This window comes from Canis lupus, chromosome 5 (genome assembly GCF_003254725.2).
Source record: "Canis lupus dingo isolate Sandy chromosome 5, ASM325472v2, whole genome shotgun sequence".
NCBI classification, from domain to species: Eukaryota; Metazoa; Chordata; class Mammalia; order Carnivora; family Canidae; genus Canis; species Canis lupus.
This window is the reverse complement of record NC_064247.1, coordinates 75,758,671-75,785,760: the sequence shown is the minus strand read 5'-3', so window position 1 is coordinate 75,785,760 and position 27,090 is coordinate 75,758,671. Positions and strand designations below refer to the sequence as shown.

The 27,090-nt window shown below is 44.4% G+C and overlaps 1 protein-coding gene across 7 annotated transcripts in view; it reads left to right on the top strand.

Moving 5' to 3' along the window:
* Positions 1–27,090, top strand: part of ZNRF1 (zinc and ring finger 1) — a 103,891-nt gene that overhangs the window by 65,925 nt on the left and 10,876 nt on the right. For 4 of the 7 annotated variants that reach the window (XM_049109615.1, XM_049109614.1, XM_049109613.1 and 1 more), the window contains exons 2-3: positions 23,469–23,564; positions 23,674–23,802. In XM_049109615.1, the coding sequence (XP_048965572.1) occupies positions 23,469–23,564; positions 23,674–23,802 (225 nt within the window). The remainder of the gene's footprint in view (positions 1–23,468; positions 23,565–23,673; positions 23,803–27,090) is intronic. The other 3 variants (XM_025426837.3, XM_025426839.3, XM_025426836.3) reach the window with 1 other exon arrangement.

The window sequence follows — 27,090 nt, the reverse complement described above, 5'->3', positions numbered from 1 at the left end:
AGCTAAAGAATTCTATCTCTGTACAATAGGCTATAATATAATTATGTCTTAAAAGAGATTAGTGAGGTTGTATTATTTCCATGTAAAGAAAATGTATTTCAAGATGAAAAAAGGTGGGGGGGACCCCTAGGTGGCTCAGTAGTTGAGCATCTGCCTTTGGCTCAGGCCATGATCCCAGGGTCCTAGGATCAAGTCCCACACCGAGCTCCTGCTTCTCCCTCTGCCTATGTCTCTGCCTCTCTTTCTCTGTGTGTCTTGAATGAATGAATGAATGAATGAACGAACAAACAAATAAATACATTTTTTTTTTAAAGGAGAGGGTCGCCTGGGTGCTCTGTTGGGTTAAGCACCTGCCTTTGGCTCAGGTCATGATCCTAGTGTCCTGGGTTTGGGCTCCTTGTTCAGTGGGGAGCCTGCTTCTCCCTCTCCCTCTGCTGCTCCCCCACTTGTGTGGTCACACTTTCTCTCTCTCTCTCTGTCAAATAAATAAAATTAAAAAAAAAAATAGAATGAAAAAAAATTCAAAATACTATAGATGGCATGGCATAAGAAGAAAAAAAATCAACATATAAATATTTTAGCACAGAAATACATTTTACAATAAAAATCTATTGATCTACATTGGAGACGAAGGATGTCATATCAAACAGGCCTCAGAGTCTACAGCCAAGTGCCGGCATTCCTCAAGGGTGCAGTGCCTTGGTAAAGCCTCAAACTGGAAGATGATGGCAGTTACAATTAATGAACACTTTATAATATGCCGAAGTGATTAGGGGGAGAATTCCCAAGTGCTGTGCCATCCGCAGGGTGGGTACACTACCAGGCTGGGAGCCTCTGTCTGTGTGGGGAGCAGGCAGTGGGGCAGCAAGAACCCCTTCCTTGGGAGGTTGAGTTGAGTTCTAATTCCTACCTGCTGTTCTTTTTTCACCAATTGTCTAGTTGGTTGATTGTGCCTTTTGAAGCCAAGCTCAAACATCAGTCAGTCCAAAAAGTTAAAGACCTGGTGATCTGGTTTTGGAGTGTGGCCTCTGGAGACAGAGGGCCCCAGGTGTGTGCGAGGGCCTCCAACACTAGCTGGCGCCAGGAGCAAGGCCAAGGCTGGTTCTGGGGTCTGGAGTCTGTACAGCAAGCTCCGAGTCTCCAGCCAGCCATCCCGCTTCCCTCTGGGATATGGAATATAATCTCCCTAATCCAAGTTTAAAATTTGGCCCTGGTGGCTAGGGCTGGAGAGCACACTTCCCTTGTCACCCTGGGTCCATTTCCTTACTTGTGTGAGTCTTTTTTCCTCTTCTGCAAAACAGGCCTGAAGCCACCTCACCACGTCATTTGGATGCACTCAAAAATAGGAGGGTCCACTCTCGCCTCCCCATTTCAGTCAGCAAATGGATGGAATCAAGCCAAGGCCTGAGGTGAACCAGTAGGACTCAAAGTAAGAGAAGGGTACTTTCTGCTGCTTGTAAGCCAGAGAGAACAGTGTTGTTTTATCATTTTAAAGATCTGAGTTAAGGTTAGCCAAAGTCAAGAGGTAGTCTTTTAGTAACACCACTTTCCAGCTAACAAAAACAAGAACAAAAGGAAAGTAAGAAAGAGTTGCTCTGCAGATAGATAGCTATAGTTTGGAAACTTCATTTGTGTTTTATTTTGTTTTGCTCTGGATCTCAGAGTATGTACTGTAAATATTATTCTTAGCTGTGTTCTTCTATGTCCAGTATCCATGGTATTTGCACTCATGTTTAAGTGTGGTCCTTTAAATGTTAGTTTCCCTCAGGGGCCAGGTTGGGATCCTTATACATTCTTCTAGGGTGGGCTTCTCTGTTCCCATGGCTTTTTTTTTTCCTTCTCTGTTTTAAAGTGTTTCTACCCTCAGGCACATCCCCACTCCAAACCTTCCCTCTGGGCCTCAGGTCCTCACACCAGATGAGCCAGCTGTTTCCACTTGTGTGTGTCTCAGATTACTCAAACTTGATGTGTTCAAAACTGCCCCTCACCTTCATCCCCACCCCCTTCCCATAACCTATCCTCCTCCTAGGACTCATATGTCCGTAAAAAGCACTATTTATCCGCTTTCTGAAGCCAGAAGCTTGAGCATTATTGTTAACTACTTCTGCACCCACTTCTCTGACTTCTAAGATAATAAACCCCAGAATATGAACACCTTTAAGGATCTTTTTAATCCATATACTTTTCTGCCAGGGTTGGGCACAATGTATAAGAAGATGCCAAAAAATTTTTAGTAATCAAGATAAGTAATTGTTCAGGGTTACATCAACCAGATGTCCCTCCTGGATTCTGAGTCTGCCAGATGGCTCATTGGGCAGCCAGTCCAGAGGCCCTAGTGGCATAGGGGACCTTAATGTTTACCAGGGGTTGGCAGGGCAGCGGGGTAGCCTGGCCCAGGCCTGTTTTTCTCCATTCACACCACTTTTGGCCTGAATGACTGCAGCAACCCCCTAATTGTTCTGCAGGCTTTCAGACCAACTCAATCTGTTTACTGCACTGTAACCAAAGTGGTGTTTCTGAAATGTAGTCAATGTCAGAATTGCTGGATAGTTTGTAATGTTTCTGGAATAATGCACCTAAGTCCTTGATGTGCCTTACAAGGCCCTATCAGATCTGGTCCCTACTTCCCTCTTTAGCATCCACTTTTTTTTTTTGGTCACTCTACCTGTCAACATTAAAAGAAGGAATTTTTTTTAAAATTATGGTTTAATGTACATACAGAAAAGTGCTTATCCACTTTCTTAACGATAACATTATATCATTAAGTGTGCATTTTGGTGAATTTTCACAAACTGAACAACTCTGTAAGCAGCATCCTAGGAGATCTCCATCATGGCCCTTTCCAGTCACTGCCCCATATCAGGTAACGGTTCTCCTGACTTGTAACAGCATGGATTTGTCTTATAATTGTACTTTAAGTAGATAGAATCACAAACTCTGCACTCTTATGTCTGTTCCCTTCCTCCTCGGTATATTTGTGAGACGTGCCCATATTGTTAAGTATGGTTGTGGACCTTCCATTTGCTTTGCTGTCACAGTTTTCCATTATATGGATATGCTGTATTTTATGTATCCAGTTCTTGCACTAGGGCTGCATAGCAAAATAACCCAAACTAGGAGGTATAAGATAACTATTATGCTCACAGAGTGTGTCTCTGGTATTTGCATAGAGGACAGCAGGAGCAGCCATGATATCTGGGGCTTCAGCTGGATAACTGGGTGATGGGGTACTGTCTCTTGATGGCCTCTTGACTCACATGGCTGACTCTCGGCCAGAATACTGCTGTGTGTGGCCTCTCCCTTTGGCCTGTGCTTCCTCACAGCATGGCAGCTGGGTTCGGGGGTGCTGGGTCCTGAGAGAGTGCAAGGTGGCAGCTCTGTCTTCCTGTGACAGATTCACAAGTCATAGTGTATCAGCTCTATTCCCTTAGTCAAAACAATCACAAGCCCACCAAGGTTTAAGGAAAGGGAAAACAGATTCCAGAGCCTGGTGAAGAATGGCAAGGTCTGGAAGTGCATGTGGGACTGGGAATAGTCCTAAGGCCATTTTTTGGAAAACACAGTCTGCTGCTACTCCATTCGGCTAGTAATCAGTTTTTACCTTTCTGATCCAGCCACACTGATCATTTTATTTCTTTGAAAGAACAGCCTCTCTGTCCTCATGCCTTTGGCCATGTTGTCCCATCTACTTAGAACTAGAGCCTTCTGCTCCCTTCCTTCCTTCTGTTTCCTTCTGCTCACCGACCCTAGCTGCCTGGCTGCCTTCTACTTACCCTCCCGTCTGGGCTTAGCTGTACCTAGGTACCGGAAGCCTTTCTGACACTCCAGCCCCCAGCCTCAAGATCTCACTGAGGGCTTTACTCCCAGTCCCACTTGGCACCTTGTCCTGTCCCTCTCATCCTAGTGGTTATGAGGCAGTCCACTTGCCCGTGTGCCTGTGTGTATCCCCCATCAGCGTTTAAGCTCCAGGACGGTACTCTTTCTACCTTCTACGCCAATCAGTGCCTGGCATTTGGCAACCCTCAATAAAATGGAGAAAGTGGATTCAGCTTTCAGTACACACAATTGAACATTAGACTTTAATAATATGGATTAATTATGTGGTAGGACACACACATGTGCCCACAAGCACTAAGTATTAGAGCAAGGAGCAATTGTGGCTTTAGATCATCCCATCAAACTCCTCCTTCTTCTGGTAAGAAATGTTAACCAGAGCTGTGACTTGAGTCACCAAGCCGGAAACAGGTGCCTCTGGGACCATCCGTTAGTTCCAGGCCCACACTTTGAGGAGAGGCAGTGCAGTGTATGGGACTCTGAACCCCCCACCTACCTTCACCTCTGAAATGCAGGGGCTAAAGGGATGAAACCCAGGTGCTGCCATTTGTCATACCCTTCTCACATGTAAGCAGCAGGAATGAGTGAGGCATCGTGTCAGTCCCCCTGCTCTCCTAGCCCTGATCCTGGGCCATTTGTCAGCCAGTTAGCTAATCAGGTGAAGGAGTGAAAGAGAGCATTAGAAAAATTGAGGCCAGGCTCTACTTTTCACAAGTATTGATTGTTTGCTGGCCTCTGTTAATAGTGTGCTTTTTTTTTTTTTTTTTTTTTTTAAATTTCCCTCTGATGCAGAGTGTTGAGTTAATACTGTTTCTCAGTTTGTGGCATTTTATCATTGATCTGGGCAAGGCCGTTCTCTTGGTTTTATTAATTTGTGCTTTGATTTACTCCCTTTTATTCCTATTCGCCATTCTACTCCACAGCCAGCAGTACAGATGTGCTTGATGTGTATTCCCTTACTGGTGTGTTATGAATTGTTGCTTTGTGTGCATATGTGTAGTGTTTATTTTTGGTTTTGCATTTGGATGTTAGTTCGTGTTTTTCATTTAAGTGAATGGCTTGGTACTCCAAATCCTTTGTTTCTTTCTGTCTCTCTGTCTCTCTTTTTTTACTTGTCACTGTGTTCATTATCTATCCTGTGTGTATGTTCAGTCCATTGCTGATGCCTGCTACATAATGCTTCAGAGTATACATGCTCTACATGATACTCATATATATGCCTGGAGCTCACTGCTACTCAGTGCTGTAGTGAACACCCTGTGCTATCTTCTGATTGGCCTCTGGGAAACATACCCCAGAGGTGGGGTAGACCAGTGAACTTTCTAGGATCATTTCTTTTGAAGACTCAAAAGAGAGGATTGTGTCTTCTTTTTCGCCCCATTCTCTCCTAGGTACTGGGAAGGTAAGCTCCTTAGACTGCCCCAGTTTTTAACCTGGCTCTGGAATCTTACAGCAATACCATCCAGAGATAAAGGTTGGGGTTTTATTCTCTTGTGGGTCAGTTTGAAGTTTGAGTTTCTTCACTTTGAGTTGTTCAGAATCACATTGGTCCTTTTGTGTCCATGTATAAAATAAGCCACAACTGCCAAGGTCTGTTCTGTTACCCTGTTGTCCATGACTGTTTCTAGACCTCCTGTATGGAGGCAGCTTGGTAGTGCAAAGAGGCCACACAGTGGAGGCAGTCAGGCATAAGACATAACTGGCTTCTCCATGTGCTTGGTAGCCCCATCCATAAGCTGGGGTCACTCCATCGGTCCACAGGGGGGATATAGGGACCCACATGCAAGCACATAGCACAGAGCCTATCCAGGGGTAATTTTAACTCTCCTTTCTTGGCTCTTCTGTTATGAGACATGAAAGCCCCCAACAAGAGTGTTGAAAGAGCAGTGTGTAACGGGTGTGGATCTGTATTAAAATATCTGTTACCACAATGTGAATTATTTATAGATGGACTTATGTCTGGAATTTGTTTCAAAACAACCTGGGTGTGGTGGGGAGTGGGTTGGGGTAGAAATCAGGTGACCATATAATTTATTGTCCAGTCCCAGGTATGTTTGAGACTAAAAGAGAGGGCTCTTAACTATACCAGGACAGGAGTGCCAGGGTGGCTCAGTCAGTTAAGCATCTGACTCTTGGTTTCAGCTCACATCATGATCTCATGGGTCACTCTCCCTCTGCCCCTCCACACAACTCACATGCACACACTCTCTCTTTCTCTCAAATGAATAAATAAATCTTAAAAAAAAAATTATATCAGGACAAGCTTAAACCAAGATTGTCCAAGCAAACCAAGACATGTACACCCCAAGAGATAATGAGACAGAACTGACTCTGAGTTGATCATTGTTGAAGTTAGATGATGATTACCTGGGAGCTCATTATGTTCTATTTTTTGTCTGTCTAGAAATTTCCATAATAAAAAGTTGTGTGGGTTTTTTTTTTTTTTTTAAGGAAATATATCTATTAGACTTCTAAAGCATTCAGAAGTCCCCACCATCTAGGAAATGGCTATTGGATCTCTAGGCACTTCCATGTGGGGAGAAGTCTATAGAAAGGTTCTGCCTGCTCTTGTTGGTGAGAGGAAAGAGAAACCACAGAGTATTCTAACTCAGTATGACTTAGTGTAGCATGGAGGCAGGGCTGACCTCTTTCCTGCCCCCAGGACTTTCAAGCCCTGCCCAGGTGGCAACCCAAGCAGAGCCCTTCACATCCGCTGTACACCATAGTGCTGGTAGCAAGGGTGCCTGCACTCTGTGTACACGCACATGTGATTACTATCTGCACCCTATGTCAGAACCACGAGTTGGGCAGGAAGCAGCATGACCGCAGTGGGTTTTTAACTACAACACTGCACCATCCTACTTAACTCTCATTGTGGTCTGGCAGTTGGTGGAGCCTTGAGTGGTAGAAGGTGGCCCCTGCTGGGAATGGACTCAAACAACAGTTTGACATACCCTTAATTTGTTATCTCTTTCCAGTTGTACATCTGGGCCTTTTTCACACAGTTGCATGAAGTGTGATATTCATTCATCCAGCAGATATTTTCAAGAGCTTATCATATGTCATGATCTGGGAATACAGCCGTAATAGAAAAAGACTCTGCCTTCACGGAGCTTATATTGAAATGGGGGCAACAGATAGCAGGTGCATTGGTGGTGAGTGCTTAGAAGAATATAAAGTACATTGGCCCTGGGAGGGTGAATCAAGATTGGTGGCTGTTAGAGAGGTTGTGTAAGGAGGCAAGTGGGAACTAGCAGACGTCAGAGGAAAGGGCATTATAGGGGACCAAAAAACAAGTAAGTGTAACGACAGTGTGGTGGGGGCAGGTGGAGGAGGATCACCTTTCTCAAATGCTGCTGAATTTTGGAGAATTGACTTCACGTAATCATGCAGAGGTCCTTAGTAATGGCAGTTTTGAGGATTGAGGTAGTTCAAGAGGGAATGGAAGGAGAGGAAGTGAAGAGAGCCATTGCAGATAACTCTTTGAAGGTGTTCTTCATTGTAAATGGGGGCAGTTGCTGAAGGGTGGGTGTCCTTGAGAGAGTATTCTGTAGGCAGGGATGAGTGTATGTATGCGGACTCCGTAGAAAGGGAAATTATGTTTAATGGACTTGTTGTAAATGGCTCTCTGATGTGCTTTAGTAAATGTTAAATGACCCTGATCATGAGGTGTGGAGCCCTGGAGGGCCAGGTTCCATATTTTTCTTTTGGCTGGTCCCTCTACTCCCTACTAAAGGTAAGTCACAAGTGTTGGGTCTGTTTTCAAAATATCCCAAAATGTCAGATAATCTTCTGTCTGTAATCTTTTATTATACAAATGGTTATTAGCTTTTAAGTTATAAGCCCAAACCCTTTTGACAATCCAAGTGTATGGATCCATTCCCCCAGACAAAAACATCCCTGCCACAGAACCTGCCATATTATTTCAGGATGTTGACAGACCCTGAGATGTTCATTCTAGAAGTGTTCAGGTTAAGAAGCTGCATGTCAGGTATGCTCACTAGATGTTCACTTAAGACTAGAAAAAATATGAAAAGAATGAGAACTCTGCAGTCATGTTGCCTCTCTCCTTCCTAACAGATCTTTATGAGCCTAGAAATTATATTCAGGGCTTTGCCATATTTCCTTACCACTTAATAAACAGAGTAAAATGAATGGGCAGACAAGACAGGCTGACTCACTTGGTTGCTCATCCAACTTGAGTGTGGCAAATAGTTGTGCAATTTTCAGTGGTGCTCCAAGAGAGGATATCATGCTCCAGCAATTTTTAGCAGTCAGGGAACCCCAGCTACCTCCCCCCTTTAAGATTTGATTGTTTAGGAGAATAACCATGTCTCCTATAACTTTCTTCATTAATTTTCTATTATTGCTATAACAACTTATCACAAATTTGACAACATAAATTTACTCTCTTACATTTTTGGAGGTTAAAGTCTGAAATAGTCTGGGCTAAAAATCAAAGTGTTGGCAGGATCGCATTCCTTCTGGAGGTTCTAGAGCAGAACCCATTCCCTCACCTTTTCCAGCTTCTAGAGGCTCCCACTTTTCTAGACTCATGGCCTCTTCGATTCTTCAAAGCCTGCAGCGTAGCATCTTCACATCTCTCTTTGACATCTGCTCTCCTGACTCTCCTATCTCTCTTGTTCCCTTGTAAGGAAATTTGCGATTACATTGGGCTCCCCTGGATAATCTGGGATGATCTCCCATTCTAAAATCCTTAATTTCTCCCACCAATGAAGCCCTTTTTGTCCTATTCCCAGGAATCTGGGATTAGGATCGGGACATCTTTGGGGAACCATTATTCTGCCTGTCGCATGTTTGTATAGCTTTTTACACATAGGTTTCCATTTAATGGCGAGGCTGGCAGAATTATTCCTGTTTTACAGACCAAAAGAAAAGGAGTTCAAGGAAGCTAGGCGACTCTGCCTTGGCCGCGTAGCTTATGACTTGAATGGTGGAATTCTGAGTCCAGATCCATGTTTTTTCATTCTGTTTGGTTGCTTATTTTTTTAGGTATCTTTAAGTGATACTGATCAATATTTAGGTTCCTGATGCCAATATTTTGGTAAGTTGATGTGCTGATTTGAAATGAAGGGATGTCAGGGATGCCTGGGTGGCTCAGTGGTTGAGCATCTGCCTTTGGCTCAGGGTGTGATCCCAGGGTCCTGGGATCAAGTCCCACATCAGCCTGCAGAGAGCCTGCTTCTCCCTCTGCCTATGTCTCTGCCTCTCTCTCTGTGTCTCTCATGAGTAAATAAATTTAAAAATCATTAAAAAAAAAGAGGGGATGTCAAAATCTGTGCAAAAATAGTCATCAAGGTAGAAATGTCAACATGAAGAAGGAATTGTTTATGTGGTCCTCCCATTGCATAAACGTGTATAAGGTGCAACACAGGGTCAGCTTACTGTTTTAATATTTTGTCCACTGAGATATACTTGATTTTACATGTTATATCATATCACAGGTTTTTTGTTTGCCAGCCAAGCAGATTGCTTATCATTGGGAGACCCCTGACTTTCATCACTTTGGCACTAGTACTGTGAATAAGGATTTGTGAGGTATTGCCACGTTCCTTCCACCATGTTGAAGTGTCTTTCCTCTTGCTAACTCCCTGTACCATTTTTGTGTACCACACTCAAAGCGATCTGAAGCACAGATTGGAAAACCAGTACAGTAGCATGCTTTATGTGTCTTGATAGGGGTCATACGCTATTTTAGGGAGGGAGCTTAGAATTGATGATCCTTATAGCTCATGCTTTGTGTCTGGAGGGTCTCTGGGGAATCCTTTTTTAACTCATTGGTCAGTACCTCCTAGCTCTCTAGGTTCTTTGCATCTCCTCTGTGGTACTCACAGCCGTGGATGACAGAAAAGCCAGGAGTGAAGCATGAAGGCTTTCTCTAAACCTTAGAGTTCCCTTTGATAAGATTGATTGTTCTACTGCAGTTAGGCTCTCAAAAACAACTCCATTCTATTCTTTTGGCTTCTTCCTCTTTAGATTCCATTTCAAAGCACAGTTGTGGCCTACAGGACTGTGTCCTCTGAGTTCCTGCTTCCATCTACTTCTGTGTTGGAGGTACAGCTGAGCAGAGGATGCCCTGCTGGGAAAGGGCCAGGTCTAGGCCTAGGCAAGAAGCCAGCCAGCATTCATTCTGCCAAATAGCCAAGCTCAGCCTGCAGTATTGTTGCGTGCCAGGGCCCAAGCTGGAGCTGATAGTTGTTAGGAAGTGAATACAGCAACACGTGTGCTGCATCCTGAGATTACATTGAGAGCTGTGGAGGAGTTTTCCAGCAGACCTTCAGTGACATGAAGGCCAGGGCTGTCGGCATCAGTAGTGCCAGGCAAATGATGTTTTTTAATATGAGCAGTCACTTAGATGTGAGTGTCATGTCCATTTGCCTGGTGAGTCAGATTCTGGTTGAACATGATACAGTAGTATGTTCAAGTGTTTTCCTTCTTGTCAGTGAAATTCCCATCAACCATATGGACACCGAGGTAGATGATGCCTTCAGGAGCTCAGAAATGAACTATTGATCCTGTATAGATTTTGTGTGAATCTTTGCTTCTTTGTCCTTTCCCTTCCATAACTCTCCTTTTCACTTTTAATTCCACCTCCTCCAAAAAATTCATTAAAAAAAGCAAAGTTCAGGCCAGCCCTGGTGGCTCAGCGGTTTAGCACCGCCTTCAGCTCAGGGTGTAATCTTGGAGACCCGGGATCGAGTCCCACGCCGGGCTTCCTGCATGGAGCCTACTTCTCCCTCTGCCTCTCTCTCTCTCTCTCTCCTCTCTGTGTCTCTCATGAATAAATAAATAAAATCCTTTAAAAAATAAAATCATAAACTGCAAAAAAAAAAAAAAAGAAGAAGAAGAAGAAGCAAAGTTCGTTGATTTAAAAAAAAAAAAAAATCAATCAAGACCCCAGGATTTGAAAAAGAATATCAGAGAAACAGGCCAAGAGCAGGGTGGTTCCACAGACCTGGCTGCTGGCACCTGCTGTGAATGAAGCTGGACCTACATGCCTGATGTCCTATTCAGTGTCCCCAACTGGAATTGGAAGAAGTGAGGCTCCCTTCTGTTGCTAACCATTCCACAAATCCTCTGCAGGTGATAACTGCCCTTTTTTGCCCAAAGGGATTTTATTGTTCCCTTTGTCTTTTTTGAGGTGACATGGTTTGTGGCCCCACTGTTTGCTGTTGAATTTATGAAGAAAAGGCTGAGGATTCCTGCGTACATCTAAGAGTGTTCTCTAGAGTTGCCCAAACACTGGAAAACCCACTTCAGCAGCAACTATGGATATTGGGTCCAAGGGCCATAGATGTGTGGTGTGTTAGGGATTGGAATGAGGTGGGGCAGCCATTGGGAGGAAAGCATGGTATTTAGCTAAGTAACTATGCATTTCCTGGCCAGACCTGTCTCTCCCATTGCCTAGCTTTTAGGTGATCACTAATATCTAAGTATTTAAAGAAATTCTGGCTTGATTCCTTAGACAGTATTACTCTTGTAATAGAGAATCCATCCCTCAAATAAGACATCTCTAAAATAAAAGCCAAATGTTAATCTGGAGCCTACCTACACACTATTTGAATCATGATTGGATGCTCCTGAACTTGACTAAGCATGGTAGCTAGGTGACCAAGGATTATATTTTACATTCATCTTCCCTGGGCACTAGTTGGGGACTTGATCACAGTCACTCTGAGGCTTTTATCTTTTCCATATTCATACTTGCTCAGGCTTGGATCATCAGACCATCATGTTCCCACTTCCCCCTTTCCCCAACACTTCCTCTTAAATAGTCCTAGGGCCTCTCTCTGGAAGAAGTAGGTTAGAGTGGCAAAGGAAACAGAACAGATTAATAGCCATAGCTCCTGTTCCGGCAAATGCCTTTCCTCTTATTCACTTGGCTAGAATGCTGTTTTTGGGCTCCACCTGCCTAGAGTTTCTGTAAAAGCGGAGTGGGCTTGATGTCATCAGACACATACATATCCATGTGCACACCCTGCAGCTCTTCCCTTTGTTCCCTCTGTAGATATCTTGATTGAGCCAGTTCTCATTTGCAGTAAATAAACAGGAGTAAATGTATCGGGTATATGATTGGGATTTGGTCTATATATGTAGATTTAAATATCCATATATGTATTTCTCATATATTCACTGATTCTAAGGCACATGCATTTCACAATTTAACAACTCAAAAATCAGTATGTATCATATCATCACACCTTAAGATTATAATTGGCAGAGGTTTTCTTTTTTTCCCTCTCTTGAAGGTTTATAATAATGTCTCTTTAAATTGATGGCATCTTAGAGTCCACAAAATATGTTATGTAGGATCAACTCATTTTTCATTTCTTTGCCTGTTCTTCAGACCAAGAAATAAAATAGGGAGATTTAACAGTTAGCCTTAGTATATTTGAGCTGTACTGCATGCAGCATAAGTAAAATGGCCACCTCACATTCCACATATCTTTTTCTCTGTACAGAACACTCTTTAGAGTGTTTAGAACAACACTGGGCACTATATAAATACTGCTAAATAGCTTGCAAAAGACCACCTGGCTAGTGATAGGGAGAGCCTGGTTCTTCTGACTCTTGATACAGTTTTCTTTCCTTCAAACCAGTCAGCTGGAATCCAGAAACAGCAAAAATATGTTGGGGGTGGAATATTCTGTGCTTAGAGTAGAGAGATTGGAGATCACTACTGAGAGAATCTTTATAGTAGGTAAAAATTGGGAATCCAAACACCCACAAAAGGAAAAAGCTAAACACAATATATTAACACTATAGAATACATAGACATTAAAAATGATATAAGTGTGTGAATTGTTGCTGATGCAAGGAAGTGTGTATATTTAAAAAATAGAATATTAATATCCAGACAGAGAGGATTTTGGGACAGTAATGGCTGGAATGCACATCTCATCTTTTTGACTTACAATGCCAGCTATTTACCTCCTCGAGCCAAGCAGCAGGGCAGGCAGCCATGGCCCAAGAGTTAGAGAGGCTGAGTTCCTGAGAAAATGCCAAGACACAGAAGTTATGGAGTTGGAGGTAAGAGATCTGGAAGAGGTACAAGAAATTTGACATATCAGTAATAGGAATATTAGAAGGAAAAGAAGGTAGAGGAAGAGTGTATTGGTCAGGACAGGCTAGAACTAGGTTGATGATGTAATAAAAATAGTCCCATAAGCTCAGTAGTTTAAACTCAACAGATTCATTTTTTCCCCCCACAGTACAGTACCCAGTACAGGTTACAGTTGCCGGGTGCAGGGGCGGTATGTGGAGTGGTAGTCTGCTCATTGTTACCTAGGAACCTCAGGTGGTAGAGGGTTCATCTCAATACAGCAGTTCAGGTCTGTGGTGAATCATAAGCTAGTGCTTAAAGTCTGCTGTCTGCTTGGCAGTGTATACATTATTACTTTTACTCACATTTCACTAGCCAAAGCAAATCAAAACCTCACTTTTAACTTCAAAGTGAATAAGCAAAAATGCAATCTTACTATAATATATAGCTAGGAGGAGGAACACTAGAAATAATTGGTGAACAAACTCATGACTTACCACTAAGGGAATAATTAAGACACATCTAAGCATATCCTGGTAAAATATTTGAACTCTAAGGATGACAGGAAAAATCTTCCAAGCTTTCAGGGCAAAGAAACACATTACTTACAAAGGAAAAAGAATATCAAATTTTCTATTTGCAGCATCAAAAAGCTAGAATATGGTAGAATTTATCTGTAGACCGTTGAGGAAAAAACGGAAAACAACTCGATAATCCTATACTCAGGCCGACTTTTATTCAACATAATATTAAAAGTCCTAGCTAGAGCAATTAGGCAAGAAAAAGAAATAAAAGTCCTCCAAATTGGAAAGGAAAAAGTAAACTATGAAATGACATAGTATTATTATATAGAAAATCCTAAAGCCTCCACCAAAAAATTGTTGTACCTGATAAATTCAGTAGAGTCAGTGATGTATCAGAAAAAGAAATTAAGAAAACAGTTCCATTTACAATAGCATCAAAAACAAATACTTAGGAATAAATTTAGCAAGAAGGTGAAAGATTTGTACACTGAAAACTATAAGACACTGATGAAAGAAATTGAAGAAGACACAAATAAATATATTTCATGTTCATAGATCAGAAGAATTAATATTGTTAAAATGTGATCTACACATTCAGTGCAATCCATATCAAAATTCCCGTAACATTTTTCACAAAAATAGGAAAAATAATCCTAAAATGTGCATGGAACCACAAAAGATCCTGAATAGTCCAAGCAATCTTAAGAACAATAAGACTAGAGATATCACACTTTCTGATTTCAAATTATGTTACTAAGCTATTGTAATCAAAACAGTATGGTATTGGCATAAAAACAGACACATAGACCAATGAAACAGAATAGAGGCCAAAAATAAACCCATGCATATATATGGTCAGTTATTTACAAAGGCACCAAGAATATACCATGAAGAAAGGATAGTTTGTTCAGTAGTGTTAGTTGGGTATTCACATGCAAAAGAATGAAACTGGATCCCTATCTTACACCATATACAAAATCAACTCCAAGTCGATTAAAGATGTTAGTAAGCGACCTGAAACCCTAAAATCCTGCAGTGTATGATGGAAATTTGCTAAAATCTTAAGTCTTCTGGGACACCTGGGTGGCTCAGTGGTTTAGCGTCTGCCTTTGGCTCAGGCCATGATCCTGGGGTCCTGGGATCGAGTTCACATCAGGCTCACCACAGGGAGCCTGCTTCTCCCTCTGCCTATGTCTCTGCCTCCCTCTCTCTCTGTGTGTCTCATGAATAAATAAATAAAGTAAAAAATCTTAAGTCTTCTCACCCAAAAGAAGAGTTATGTAAATATGTGAGGTGATACATATATTAACTAGTTGTGGCAGTCATTTCACAATGTATTATGTATATTAAATCATCACATTGTGCACCTAGAATTTTATTTGTTAATTATACCTTAATAAAGCTGGAGGAAAAAAAGAATCCTCTATCCAGACAAGATAATCGATTCAGCTTTCAGAATAAATGAAAAGTATTTGAGCATAGACAGTAAGAGAGCATGTCCCCACTGTCCCCTGCCACCTCTGGTACTTAGTGTGCTTGTGACTTGACCCTTATTATCCTAACACACCAAGTTCTCTGGCACCTGTCACCCCCTCAGAGGGGCCTTCCCTGACCAGTAGCTAAATTAGCATGCATGTACACACACACACATACACCCTCACTGCTTGATACTTTTTTTTGATGATTTATGATGAAAATTTCAAATATACAGGAAAATGGGAAGAAGTTTAACTTATGCATCATTTTTATGCATTTCATCTCAATGCACATGTCAGTACATGTTGCTCTAAATGCTTCAGCATGTATACCATTAACTAGTTTAATATTTGCTTAGTTTTTCTTTTTTCTGGTTACAAACAATGGAATCTCAAATCTTAAGTGTACATTCATTGAATTTTGACATGTACATGCATATGTGTAACCCAAATCCTCTTCATGATTTAGAATATTTCACTCCCTCAAAAAGGTCTCTCATCCCTTCTTCAGTTCATTTCTGCCCCAGCTCCTACCACCTGGAGACAGGCACTGTTCTGATTTTTTTCCACTATAGAATTTTCCCGGTTGTAAAGCTTCATACATTTGGAATCATAATATGTACTCCTTTATGTCCGTCCTCAGCATGTTTTTAATATCCATCTGTGTTGAAGCATATATCAGTAGTCATTGCTCTTTATTGCTGAGTGGTGATCTATTATAACCCATCATGCTACAGTTTATTTACCTCTGCTGATGGGCAGTTATTTCCAGTTTTTGGTTGTTATGAATAAAGCTGTGATGAAAATTCTTATAAACATTTATTTGTAGACCTATCTTCATTTCTTTTGGGTAAATGTGTAAATGAGGAGTTGCTTATGTCAGGCTAGGTATATAAAGAACTACCAGACCATTTTCCAAAATGGTTCCTGCCAACAGTATCTGAGAGTTCCAGTTGTTCTACATCCTCACCAACATTTGACGTTGCCAGTCTTTCAAGTTTTATTGTTTGGCAGTTTAATTAGTAGATGTATTGGGGCTCTGCAAAGAAACCGAGCCGAGCCATTGGTGGGGGAAAGGAGGGAGGGAAAGAGAGAAAGTGTTTTAAGGAATTGTCTCATGCAGCCCAGGTGGCTCAGCGGTTTAGCCCCGCCTTCGGGCCAGGGTGTGATCCTGGAGACCTGGGAACAAGTCCCATGTTGGGCTCCCTGCATGGAGCCTGCTTCTCCCTCTGCCTGTGTCTCTGCCTCTCTCTCTCTCTCTCTCTCTCTCTCTCTCTCTCTCTCAATCTCTCTCATGAATAAATAAAATCTTTTAAAAAAAAAAAAAAGGAATTGGCTCATGCAAGTATGAAGCTAAGAGATTCCATGATCTGTCACCCGCAAGCTGAAGATCCATGAACCCCTTCTGGAGTTAGTTCCACTTTGAGTCTGAAGGCCTGAGAACCAGAAGAACCGATACCATACGTCTCAGTCTGTGGACAGGAGACCAGTGTCCCAGATCATTCAGGCAGACAGCTCAAAATTGGATTGGATGATGACCATCAACACTGGGGAGGGCTGTCTGCTTCACTTAGTCTACCAATCAGATATTAATTTCATCCAGGAACCCCCTCCTAAATACACCTGTAGATAATGGGCATTCCATGACCCAGTCAAGCTGACATATAGAGCTACTGTCACAACAAACATGTTAAAAAATACACGAATATGTTAACTGATTTTAGGTGTCAGTGTGGCTCTCTTCTGGTATCCACTTATGAGAATTTTCTTGGTTCCTGGGGCGAGCCTCAGCCCCTGGAATGGAACTGCAGAGGCTGAGTCCACAGAGGGGTTTTGAAAGAAGCAAGTCAGAAGTGCTGGGCCTTTTTCTAGTTCAGAATGTTCTCCAAGCGAGACTGTCCCATGCCTTACCAACTCAAAAACTGTGCATTGGTTTCCAGTTATTTCTCAGGGATTGGGCAGGAAAGTATGTGTGAAGAATATGATACCTACAGCCTCTGCTCTTGGGGGCACATCTCTTCGACAGTATAGAAATGTCAAAAGTCATCCCATGTTACCCCCCTGATCTTTATTTTGTAAGAAATCCCATGTTACTGAATTCATTTAGTCAAGTCTCATGTCACAGACAAGCACCACAGGATGTGAGGGGAGAGCTCCAGGGTGGAAACTAGGAACTGAACAGTAGGGGACTCAGCCCCTGCGTGAGAGGGATCTACATCAGCCCCTCTTCCCGGGGACGCAGGGACCTGCCTAGACAGCCTGGCTTCCTTCTCCCTGGTTGCTTCTGTAGATGCTTCTCCCTTTAGGTGATCCCAGAGACAGGCAGAACTGGGGCAGCGTTAAAATAGCGCATCAGCTATCACAGGGAGGGTCAGGGAGGGAACTGGGGCAACATGCAGAGCACACGTCCCGCCCCAGAAATCAGGTCTTAAAGGAGAAGGTTGCAGTTCTGGGAAATGAGAAGAGCTGATTACATCCTAAGATAAATGTGGAGGACCAGGAGAATCACAGCCTGAGTCAGTGGCTCCTGGCCTTCCTCAGTTGTCCCATCAGCCGTGGAAGGACCTGGGTGCAGGAAGATGCTTAGGGTACAGGACATGTGTGTGCTCCTGGGGCCTCTGTCGGGTCACCTACCAGTGGGCTTACCCTGACCTTACAGTTCGAGGGGCCGAGGCCCTGCCCCAGGTGGGCAAGGCGGGGGAGCTCTGGTTTGTAGCCAGCTGAGGATTCCCCCCTTTACGCAATCTGCTGTTGAAAGACAGGAAGCAGCTGGGCTCTGGCTGAACACAACGCTCGTCGGCCGTTCTGGCAGTATCATTTTCAGCTGATCTGATGACGAGAACGAACAGAAGTAAGGTCTCCATTAGAAGGGCTCCTCTGGATTGCGGGGGGGGGGGGGGTGGGGGGGGGGGGGGGAGTAATCCTGTAGCAGCACTTGCTTATAGAGCCCATCTGCTGCAGCACTGGGTAATTACAAATTCCCTCTTGCTGCTCTGCCATTCATTCCTTCCTCATTTTGAGAGATTGGCAGAGAAAGACTAGGAACCACATAACTTCCTTGTCTCTGCCACAGCTTGGTGGGAGCAGGTGATGGCTTAGGGGAACCACTGTCAGCCTCGGCTGGCACTTCACTCTGTCAGTGGCACATATTAAAGACATGACACGTGCCGGATGCTGCCTCCGCCAGAGAATGAGATAGGAGAAGGGAGAACAGCTGGGTGGGCTTGCTCTGCATCCCAGTTCCCTATCTGGGCTCGGATGCTGGCAGGGAGTGTCCCAGTGGCTCTACCTCTAGCTTTCCCACGAACGAAGAGAAAGCATCTCTTGCACACACTTCCTCAATGATGACGAAAGGCTCTTATGAAATTTGCCTAAATCTTGTCATTTGAGTGACTTTTTGTGGACCTTTGGTTTGTCTTTGTTCACAGAGCTGATTTTAATTTGGCTTGAACTTTTCTCCAAAATGGTATCAGAATTTCCTAGATGTTTTAACCTTCAGATAGCTTATAAAGATCACAGTACTTATCATTCCATAGAGCTGTTGATGCTAAATTGTGACTGAACATTTACGAGAAAAGATTGGGGCAATAGAGTGGGAAAATCCATCTTGGTCATTGGATGACCTTTCAGGAAAGAAGGTGGAGACATTAGTTTTTACCCCTTAGCTCTCCATGTTTTTCCAGCCCTCTTACCTTATGTCCTTTATTTTCCATTTAAAAGGTAATTTGCAAACTCAGCATCTTACCAACCAGTGACAGGTTCAGTACCAAGTAGAAAGCACAGCTCTGTCCTTCCATATTAACACAATTTCCAGAAATTCTCAATTGTTTCCATCTACGGGATTATCCAGGCCCACCATGCTTCAAAAGAAATTGCTGGGATGGTGTGGAGGATTTGAAGTTATTTAGTAATAACCAGTAGTCTGTGTAGCCTTGATGTTTCTTTTGCCATATAACACCTCCTCCTTAGACCAGCCTGCCTGTCCCACAGCTCAGCAAGCAGGGTACACTCTGGGCGGTCAGTCTTCCTGGGTGCTGTGTGCCAGCTCTGGCTCCCCAGCTCTTTTTTTTTTTTTTTTTTTAAGATTTTCTTATTCATGAGAGAGAGAGAGAGGCAGAGACACAGGCAGAGGGAGAAGCAGGCTCCATGCAGAGAGCCTGATGTGGGACTTGATACCGGGTCTCCAGGATCATGACCTGAGCCAAAGGCAGAAGCTCAACCACTGAGCCACCCAGGCACCCTCCCCAGCTCTTGATGTCTTCTTCTGCGAGGTAGAGTTAACATGAGTGCTCACTTCGTAATATGGTAAATGAGGAGACACATACAGCCCAGTGGCTGCTCACAGTAACGACTCAATACTTGTGAGCTATTAATTTGTCATCACATACAGGAGTGAAAGCCATGGAGGCTAAACAGGAGGCCTCATCCCACACTGGCAGTATGGAAAGTGCCATGCACAGTGCTTCAGAGGTTCAGAGGAAACAGATGGGGCAAGCAAAGATGGCTACCACCCACCAGCTCTGGCACACTTTTCAGGACCTGTGGCCTCTATGCCCTGTTGCTCCACTACCCCCCCCCCCATCTCTCAGCCCCCTAAATCCTTCCTCTTTTCCTTCCTCCTCAAGTACTGCTGGGCTTGATGATACATTTGATTAGCTTCTTCGTAGGGTGCTTTCAGGTTTCTTGTTTCATCTGATCCTTGCAAGAGAGAGGCACAGTCCTCTTTTTTTAGATAAGAAAACAGGGCCAGAGAGTGTAGATCACTTACCATATCTCAAAGCTGGAAAACCTAGGTCATCTTGTCATTTCCCACTCATGTAATAGACTGAGTTATTTTTTGATCTTTACACGCCCCACCTCCATGCCAGAGAAAGGTGAAGCAAGTGGCACTAACCCTGCTTTTGCTAAAATGTAGGTCTCTCCCTACCACAGTGGTGCTTCTTCTCCAGTTGTAATATTTCCCAACCCACCTCTTTCTTAAAACTCTATTCTGGTGTGTGTTTTCCCTGTACCACCAAGCAGTTAACTCAGTTTCAACACTGTCTACGTGGAGATAACATCAGACCACACAAGTGAAGGTACCATTCCCCCAGGACTGCCCCCCACTTCAGACACCAGTCACAGATTCAGGTTGTCACCTGTGCTTCTGTCCGACTGGTTCTTAATCAGAGGTTCCCATGACTCCCTTCTCAGGTTCGTTTAATTTGCTAGAGCAACTCACAGGATTTAGAGAAACATTTTACTTACTTGTTTACCATTTTATCATAAAAGGATATTACTCCAACAGCCAGATGGAAGAGATGGCGGAGGACAAAGTATGGGAACAGGGTGTGAGCCCCCGTGCCCTGTCCTGGGGCACCATGCTCCCTGAATCTTCACAGGTTCACTGTCATGGAAGCTCTCTGAACCCCATCCTTTGGGGTTCTTATGGAGGCTTCATTACATAGGCATACCTGAATAAATCATTGGCCATTGGAGATTGAACTACATCTCTAGTCCCCAGTCCCCCACCCCCACCCCCATACCCAGAGGTTAGGGGTTGGGACTGAAAGTTTGGACTCTCTAATCAGCTGTTTGGTTCCCCTTGCAACCAGCCCCCATCCTTAGTTTACCAAGGAGCTTTCCCAAAGTTACCTCATTAACATAAATTCTGATATGGTTGACAGGGACTCATTATGAGTAACAAGACATTCTTTTCACCTTATGGCTCTGGAGCTATTTTGGGAACCAGTGACAAAAGACCAAATACTCCTGGTAGGAAATTCCCAGGGTGTTAGGAACTCTGTGCCAGAAACAAGACGAAGACCAAATACATAGTTCTTTTTTTTTTTCCTTTAATACATAGTTCTTATTGTAAGGTACAATATCACGTGTAGTCGGCTCCTTCCTGGATGGAAAGGACTTCAGATCGCCAGCTAAGAAATCTGACCGGTCTCAGCCCCACCCCCTTGGTGTTTGAACCTGTGTCTTCCTCAAGGCCTCTTTCTCTTTACAATGAGGGCACAGGCCTAAACCTGGGAGTCTCACCTTGGTTTGTTTTTCTAGGGCATAAATGTCCAGTGACGTTTCCTCATAGACCTTCTCGTTTGGGTGGCCTACTTCCTAGTACCTTGGCTATAACTCAACTCCCTGTCCTGCATTCAAGGAGTCATTTTGGGATGCAGGGGTGATTGATGCTATTATAGTGATAACCATGAATCTGTTCTCAAGGTTATCAGAAAAGTGGATAATGTGAGGTGTAAGGCCTTTTATCAGTAGTAACAATTCACTTTAGCACCTGACTATATCAGGGCCTGGTGTTAGAGCAGCTGGTCCAGAGCATGTCCACCCTGGCAGTGCCCTCAGCCCCAAGCCTATAGACAGGGTGCTAATGTAACAGGTTTAAACTAGAAATCTCCTGTAGTCATTTAAGGTATCATAAAACCTTGGTCTTTGGAGTAAAAAAAAAAAAAAAGATGAAGGAATCTCTGAAGCAAATGAGACAATCTCCCAATGGTTGGTCATTCTGTGGAATGTTACTTAATACTGGTTTATTTGCAGAGCCCGGGCATGAGAGCAGAACTGAGATTACAGAGGGAGCTAGGGTAGATGTGAAGACAGCCTTGTTCCACAAGACTCAAGTTCATTACTCACCTGTCCACAGCATGTGTCACACTGGGTCTGTAGATTTCTAACCTTGGTTAGAAAAGAATCAGCCTGCCACATCTGAGAACTGGTTTTGCCAGAAAACTGGGAATGGACCCTCCCCCACCATGCTTCTCTTCAGTCCTCTGGCTTTGTTATTAATGGATTCATAACCACCCAGAGATCAGAAAATACAGCTCTTGCTCAAACCTTGGCCAGAGTCCTTGGATTGATAGCACTTGTAAGATTTTTTTTAGCTGAGATACAGGATGCTCATGATCGTTGAGGGAAGGGGTCAGGGGAACGAGGACTGTGCCATGGAGTCTGAGGTCCACTTTGTCCATAGTTAAGTGGACCCTGGATTTTCTGGCTGGTCCTATAGTTCCTTGTCATTGAAAAGATGAGGGTTTGGAGAACACTAAGCAAAGTGCTTGTGCCCTACATGGGAACACAGGAACTGCCTTGCTTCCTGTCTTGGCACCCACAGCTGTCAATGTCCAGGGCTTTCCATAGAGAAAGAACAAGGCCCTGGGAAAGAAAGGTATGACTTCCTCCTCTGTCCAGAAGCACTGAACAGGCAATACGAGCCCTCCGCCTTTTGTCTATTTCATAGGAAATGTCGTCGGCAGATATTACCAACATCCAGCGTGCATGGAACACGTTGACTAAAAATGTAACAGGAGAGTCACATCTTTACAAGATTTAGATGTGCTGTGTTGGACCTAGGAAATCCAGGCTGGGTGGGTAGGAATTAGTCACAAAACGGAGAAGTGGCAATATGTGAAATTTGATGTGGACAAATAAATAACTTTCCGTTGGTATTACATCTTTTCAGTAGCACAGAAAAGAATCAATCGTTTGAAAATAATTTCAATACAAATAGAATGAGGGAAATTAGGAACCATTTATCTTTAAAAAGTTGTTTATTAAAAAAATAATTCAAGGGACTGTGTTTGCGTAATGGCGTTCGGCTCAGAAGATTTTCAGCAGAAATCTCCAATATTGGTACAATTCTGACAAAACTCCCCGGATGTATAAGCAGTCCAGAGTCCCGGAAGTGGGACAGCGGGGTCACAACAGCCTGTGTTTGCCAGGTGTTGTGCAACAGCTGTTACTCTTAGTGGCACATAGCCAAGGCATGCATGGCATTTGGGAAGGTTTTGGAGGGCCACCCTGCTGCTCCACACACTCAGAGGACAGCTGCCTGAGCCACGGGGAGGCCAGGTGCCCTGAGTGAGGGATAGAGAGGTGGACCGGAGGGGGAGCCAGGGAGGGATGGAGGTGGTGACCGAGGTAGGGCTTCCTCCCACAGGTGGTCCAGCCACGTGGTTAGAGGGCTGTGAGGAAGAAGGGCATTAAATATTTTGTTGGTCAAAGATGAGACTGATGATTGGGGCACCTGGGTGCCTCAGTCCATTAGTTAAGGTTAGTTAAGCAGTTAAGCTGAGCATCTGCCTTTGGCTTGAGTGTAATCCTGGGGTCCTGAGATCGAACCCACATCAGGCCCCCTGTTCAGCGAGGAGTCTGCTTCTCCCTCTCTGCTCCCCACCCCACCTCCACCCCTGCACTGCCTTGCGCTCTCTTTCAAATAAATAAAAAATCTTTTAAAAAGCAGCAACAAAGACTGATGACTTGTTTGCCTTGATTGTATTCCTCCCTGTCCCTGCTGCCCACTAGACTCCCTGGGAAAGGATCTAAAGGAAAATAAAACTCAAACCTGCTGCCAGTGCCTTCTGAGAAGCTCCCCCGAGCGGCTGGCAGGACAGTGGGAGTCAGGAAGCCTTGGATAAAATCACAAAATTAATGAAGGAGAAATTGGGTGTAGGGTGTAAGAAGATGGTAATTCTCCACGCTGACCCCAACCCCACATGGCCACAGCTGTCTAAGGGCCTCTGTGTTTATGCTTGGTTTTGAGGAAGCATTTCACAGTGTTTTCCTCTCTTTCAGGTTTCAAGTGCCCCATTTGTTCCAAGTCTGTGGCTTCTGATGAGATGGAAATGCACTTTATAATGTGTCTGAGCAAACCTCGCCTCTCCTACAACGGTAAGGCTTTGGCTGGGGGAGCCTCCGAGTGAGGGTCTTCCCAAGTTCACATGGCTTCGGGCAGCATTGCCACCCCGCTTTCTGGCAGGAATGTCTATCCTTTGTTAAGGAATCAACTGTTCAAGGAATTGGTGCACCAGCTGGAGAGGAAGCGGAGTAGAACAGGAAGGAAGGCCCAGGGGTCAGGCCAATGGCACCGGAAGTCTCTCTCGGGTTGCCCACTTAGGCCTTTTGTCCCGTGAGTTCCTGGGACCTCGGGTTGGGACATGCGGCCTTTGCCCATTTATACAGCTGACAGCAGAGGGCCTGGGAAGAATGCCACCTCACCTCTGGGTGTGCATGACATGCCTAAGCCTTGACTGTCCACAGCAGAATAAGTTCAGTAAGTGGACACCCTTTAGGGATTGGAAATGCTGACCTGCCACCTAGTCACTCCTTCAAGGCTACACCACTTCCTACTTTGGAAGCTGCCTAAGGGCTGAGTAGTGAGTACAATCACCAGACCAGGCCATCCCATGAAACACAAGTCTGTCTCCCTAACATGGTAGCTCTGTGAATGAAGTAAGTGTCAACATCTGTCTAGTATGCTGTGGGTAAAGATTTGGAACCCAGCTGATGTGAATTCAAAGTCTGCCTCCATCCTTTACTGACTGTATAATCATAGACAAGTTGCTCAGCTTAGTAGAGCCTTGGTTTTCTGGTCTGTGAAATGGGGCTGTCAATAACCTGGCTCTTAGGATTTCTGCCAGAATAAAGTAAGACATTTACACCTCAGACCCTCCAATATAGAGGTCAGGAAGTTACAGCTGGCATTGATCAAGACTGTCACCTTCAAAGATGGGAGCCTGTCCGTGGGTTTTCTTTCATCATTTTCTGGAGAGTGGACTGACCGCTCTTTAGTGCTGGGCACTGTGAACTGCTGGCAGCTCTCTGGTGTTCCACTCTTATGTACTTAATCTGGTCTTCAGACCACATTCATCGGAGAGCTGCATCTTTTTTTTTTTTTTAAGATTTTATTTATTTATTTGAGAGAAAGAGAGAGCTAGTGTGTGTACAGAGTCAGAGAGAGAAGCAGACTCCCCACTGAGCAGGGAGCCTGACACGGGGCTCGATCCCAGGACCCTGGGATCATGACCTGAGCTGAAGGCAGACACTTAACCGAGTCACCCCAGCGCCCCGGAAGAACAGGCACTGGATCTGAGGGGGACCGTGCTCTAGCCCATCACTGGGCTACCTTCTGGGGTTGAAGTCATAGCAGTGCTCAGGATGAAGTCTGGGATTTCTCAGTCTGTGGACTGGATGGAAGGTGAGCTTGGGATCACTTGAACCCCATCCTAATGATGAAAATTTCCTGGGTATACTTTCCTTACAGAACTGTCCTTAGGTCCTACCTCCTCAAGCCCACAGTTACTCTTGCCTTCACACAGCATTCACCTAGGGAGACCTGATGATTCCAGATTGTTCCTGCAAAGTAAATCTGATGAACAGATCTACTCCTTCTCCTAAAAACACACCCCACTATTCTTTTGTTTGTTTGTTTGGGTTTTTGTTTTTTTTTTTTTTTAGATTTTATTTATTTATTAATGAGAGACACACACAGAGAGAGAGAGAGAGAGGCAGAGACACAGGCAGAGGGAGAAGCCTGCTCCATGCAGGGAGCCTGACACAGGACTCGATCCCGGGTCTCCAGGATCACGCCCTGGACTGAAGGCGGTGCTAAACCGCTGAGCCACCAAGGCTGCCCCCCGACTATTCTCTTATCTCTTACTTATTTGCTCAGCCAAAAGATTCTGAATGCATGTAGACAGGCCAGTTACCTACTTATCTCAGCTGCACTCAGTCTGGTCATATTTGTTCAGAGGATCAGCTGTAGGGAAAACTGTGGCCCTGCCTCTGCCCCTGGCATTTCCTTCCTCTTTATTTCCTACTTGGTGCCCAAAAGCCTCTCTTCTACCCTGTGGACAGCCTCTCCCTGTCCCCAGACACTGACTGCTGCCACTTCTCTGAAGCCATTGTCATGTGAGCTCTGGGCTTCCTGTCAGACTTGTCAGTGTACGTTCCTTAAAGGATGATGCTCCAGCCCCACTTTATTCTGCTCTTCATCTCTGCCTGGGACCATGGAGGGAGACGAGTCTTCTCCCGAGGCCCACAGCTTTCCCCAGCCGTGGCCTCAGAAACTGTGTTCACTTATTCTCTACATGTGCAGAGCCCTCATGAAGACCGCTTTTTGTCCTGTGGGTTGCTGGGGAGAGTTCTCTGTAGACACTGCCTTGCTGTCATAAGAACACAAAGCAGCTTCAGAGTGGGCTCCACCCAAGAGGACTGGGCTCTTGACATCATCAGGGAGAACTCTGTAAGACCAGCTGTGGAGGACAGAGTGCTCTTGGGGCCACCTGAGTGAGAGGTACCCACACACCCCATTGGGAGAACAGGGAAGGCAGGGGGCTTGTAAGTGCCTGGTGCTACCCGGAGCTCTCCTCCCACCCACAGCTATGGGAAGGGTCCCCTCTCCCTTCCCAGAGCCAGCATGGCAGCCCGGCCTGAGCACATGCCATCTGCAGAAGTCACGTTCCCGAGTCAGAGTCCCCTGAGAGGAAGAGGAAGTTGGCCAACCAGCCTGAGACACAGGACTGAAGCTGTTCCCCTTCTGGTCCCATTTTCCCTCTTCCTTTAATTGAAAACCACCTCTACAGGGTGTGTGTGTGTAAACTAGAGGCTTTAAACTCAAAGTTGTCTTGCAAAAGCCATCCTTCCCAGCAGAGGCAAGGAGAGGCATGTTGCATCTGGTCCTATCAGTGGAATTTGACTTATGGCCATGAAGATGCTTCAGAAATGACGGCTGGCCTCTCTGTGGACACTTAACTGCCATCTTGGCTGGGCTTCCGTTAGCCCAGCCGCTAGTCTCTGTGTTTGCTGAGACATTTGAACCCTCCAGATAAGAGAAGGCCTTTGCCACCTGGGGTATGTATGTGCAGTGGAAGTCTCCAGAGCTGGTCTAGGGCCTGTTCTAGTTCACACAAAGCACTGGCCTTTCAGCTTCCATAGGCCAAAGTCCCAAGTCAGGACCTCTGGGTGTTTATTTTGGTTTTGCGAGGAACATACTTTATCCATGATTTCTCATCATCCCATTCTCACCTTCACTTTATCTTTCCTGTTCAAAAGAAACGTGAGGAGACTTAAGGAATGTGTGAAGTGTAGAGCTCCCAGAATCTTCTAGAAAGTAGGCAAGATGAGTCTTTCTGAGTGGATAGAGAGCAAAGTGCTATTTCCTTTTGAAGACTGACCAGAACTCCCCAGTCAGTCCCCTAGAGATTTCTCTCTCTCTCTCTCTCTCTCTCTCTCTCTCTCACACACACACACACACACACACATACACACACACACACTATTTCTGTAATTGCTGGCACTAATTGGGGAAATTTCTAGAAAATTTACAGTGGTTATATAAGATGAAATTTAGTTAACCACCAAAGGAGAAAAAAGTAGAAACCTCCTAAATGAGGCAGATAGAAAGTAGTATTTTTCT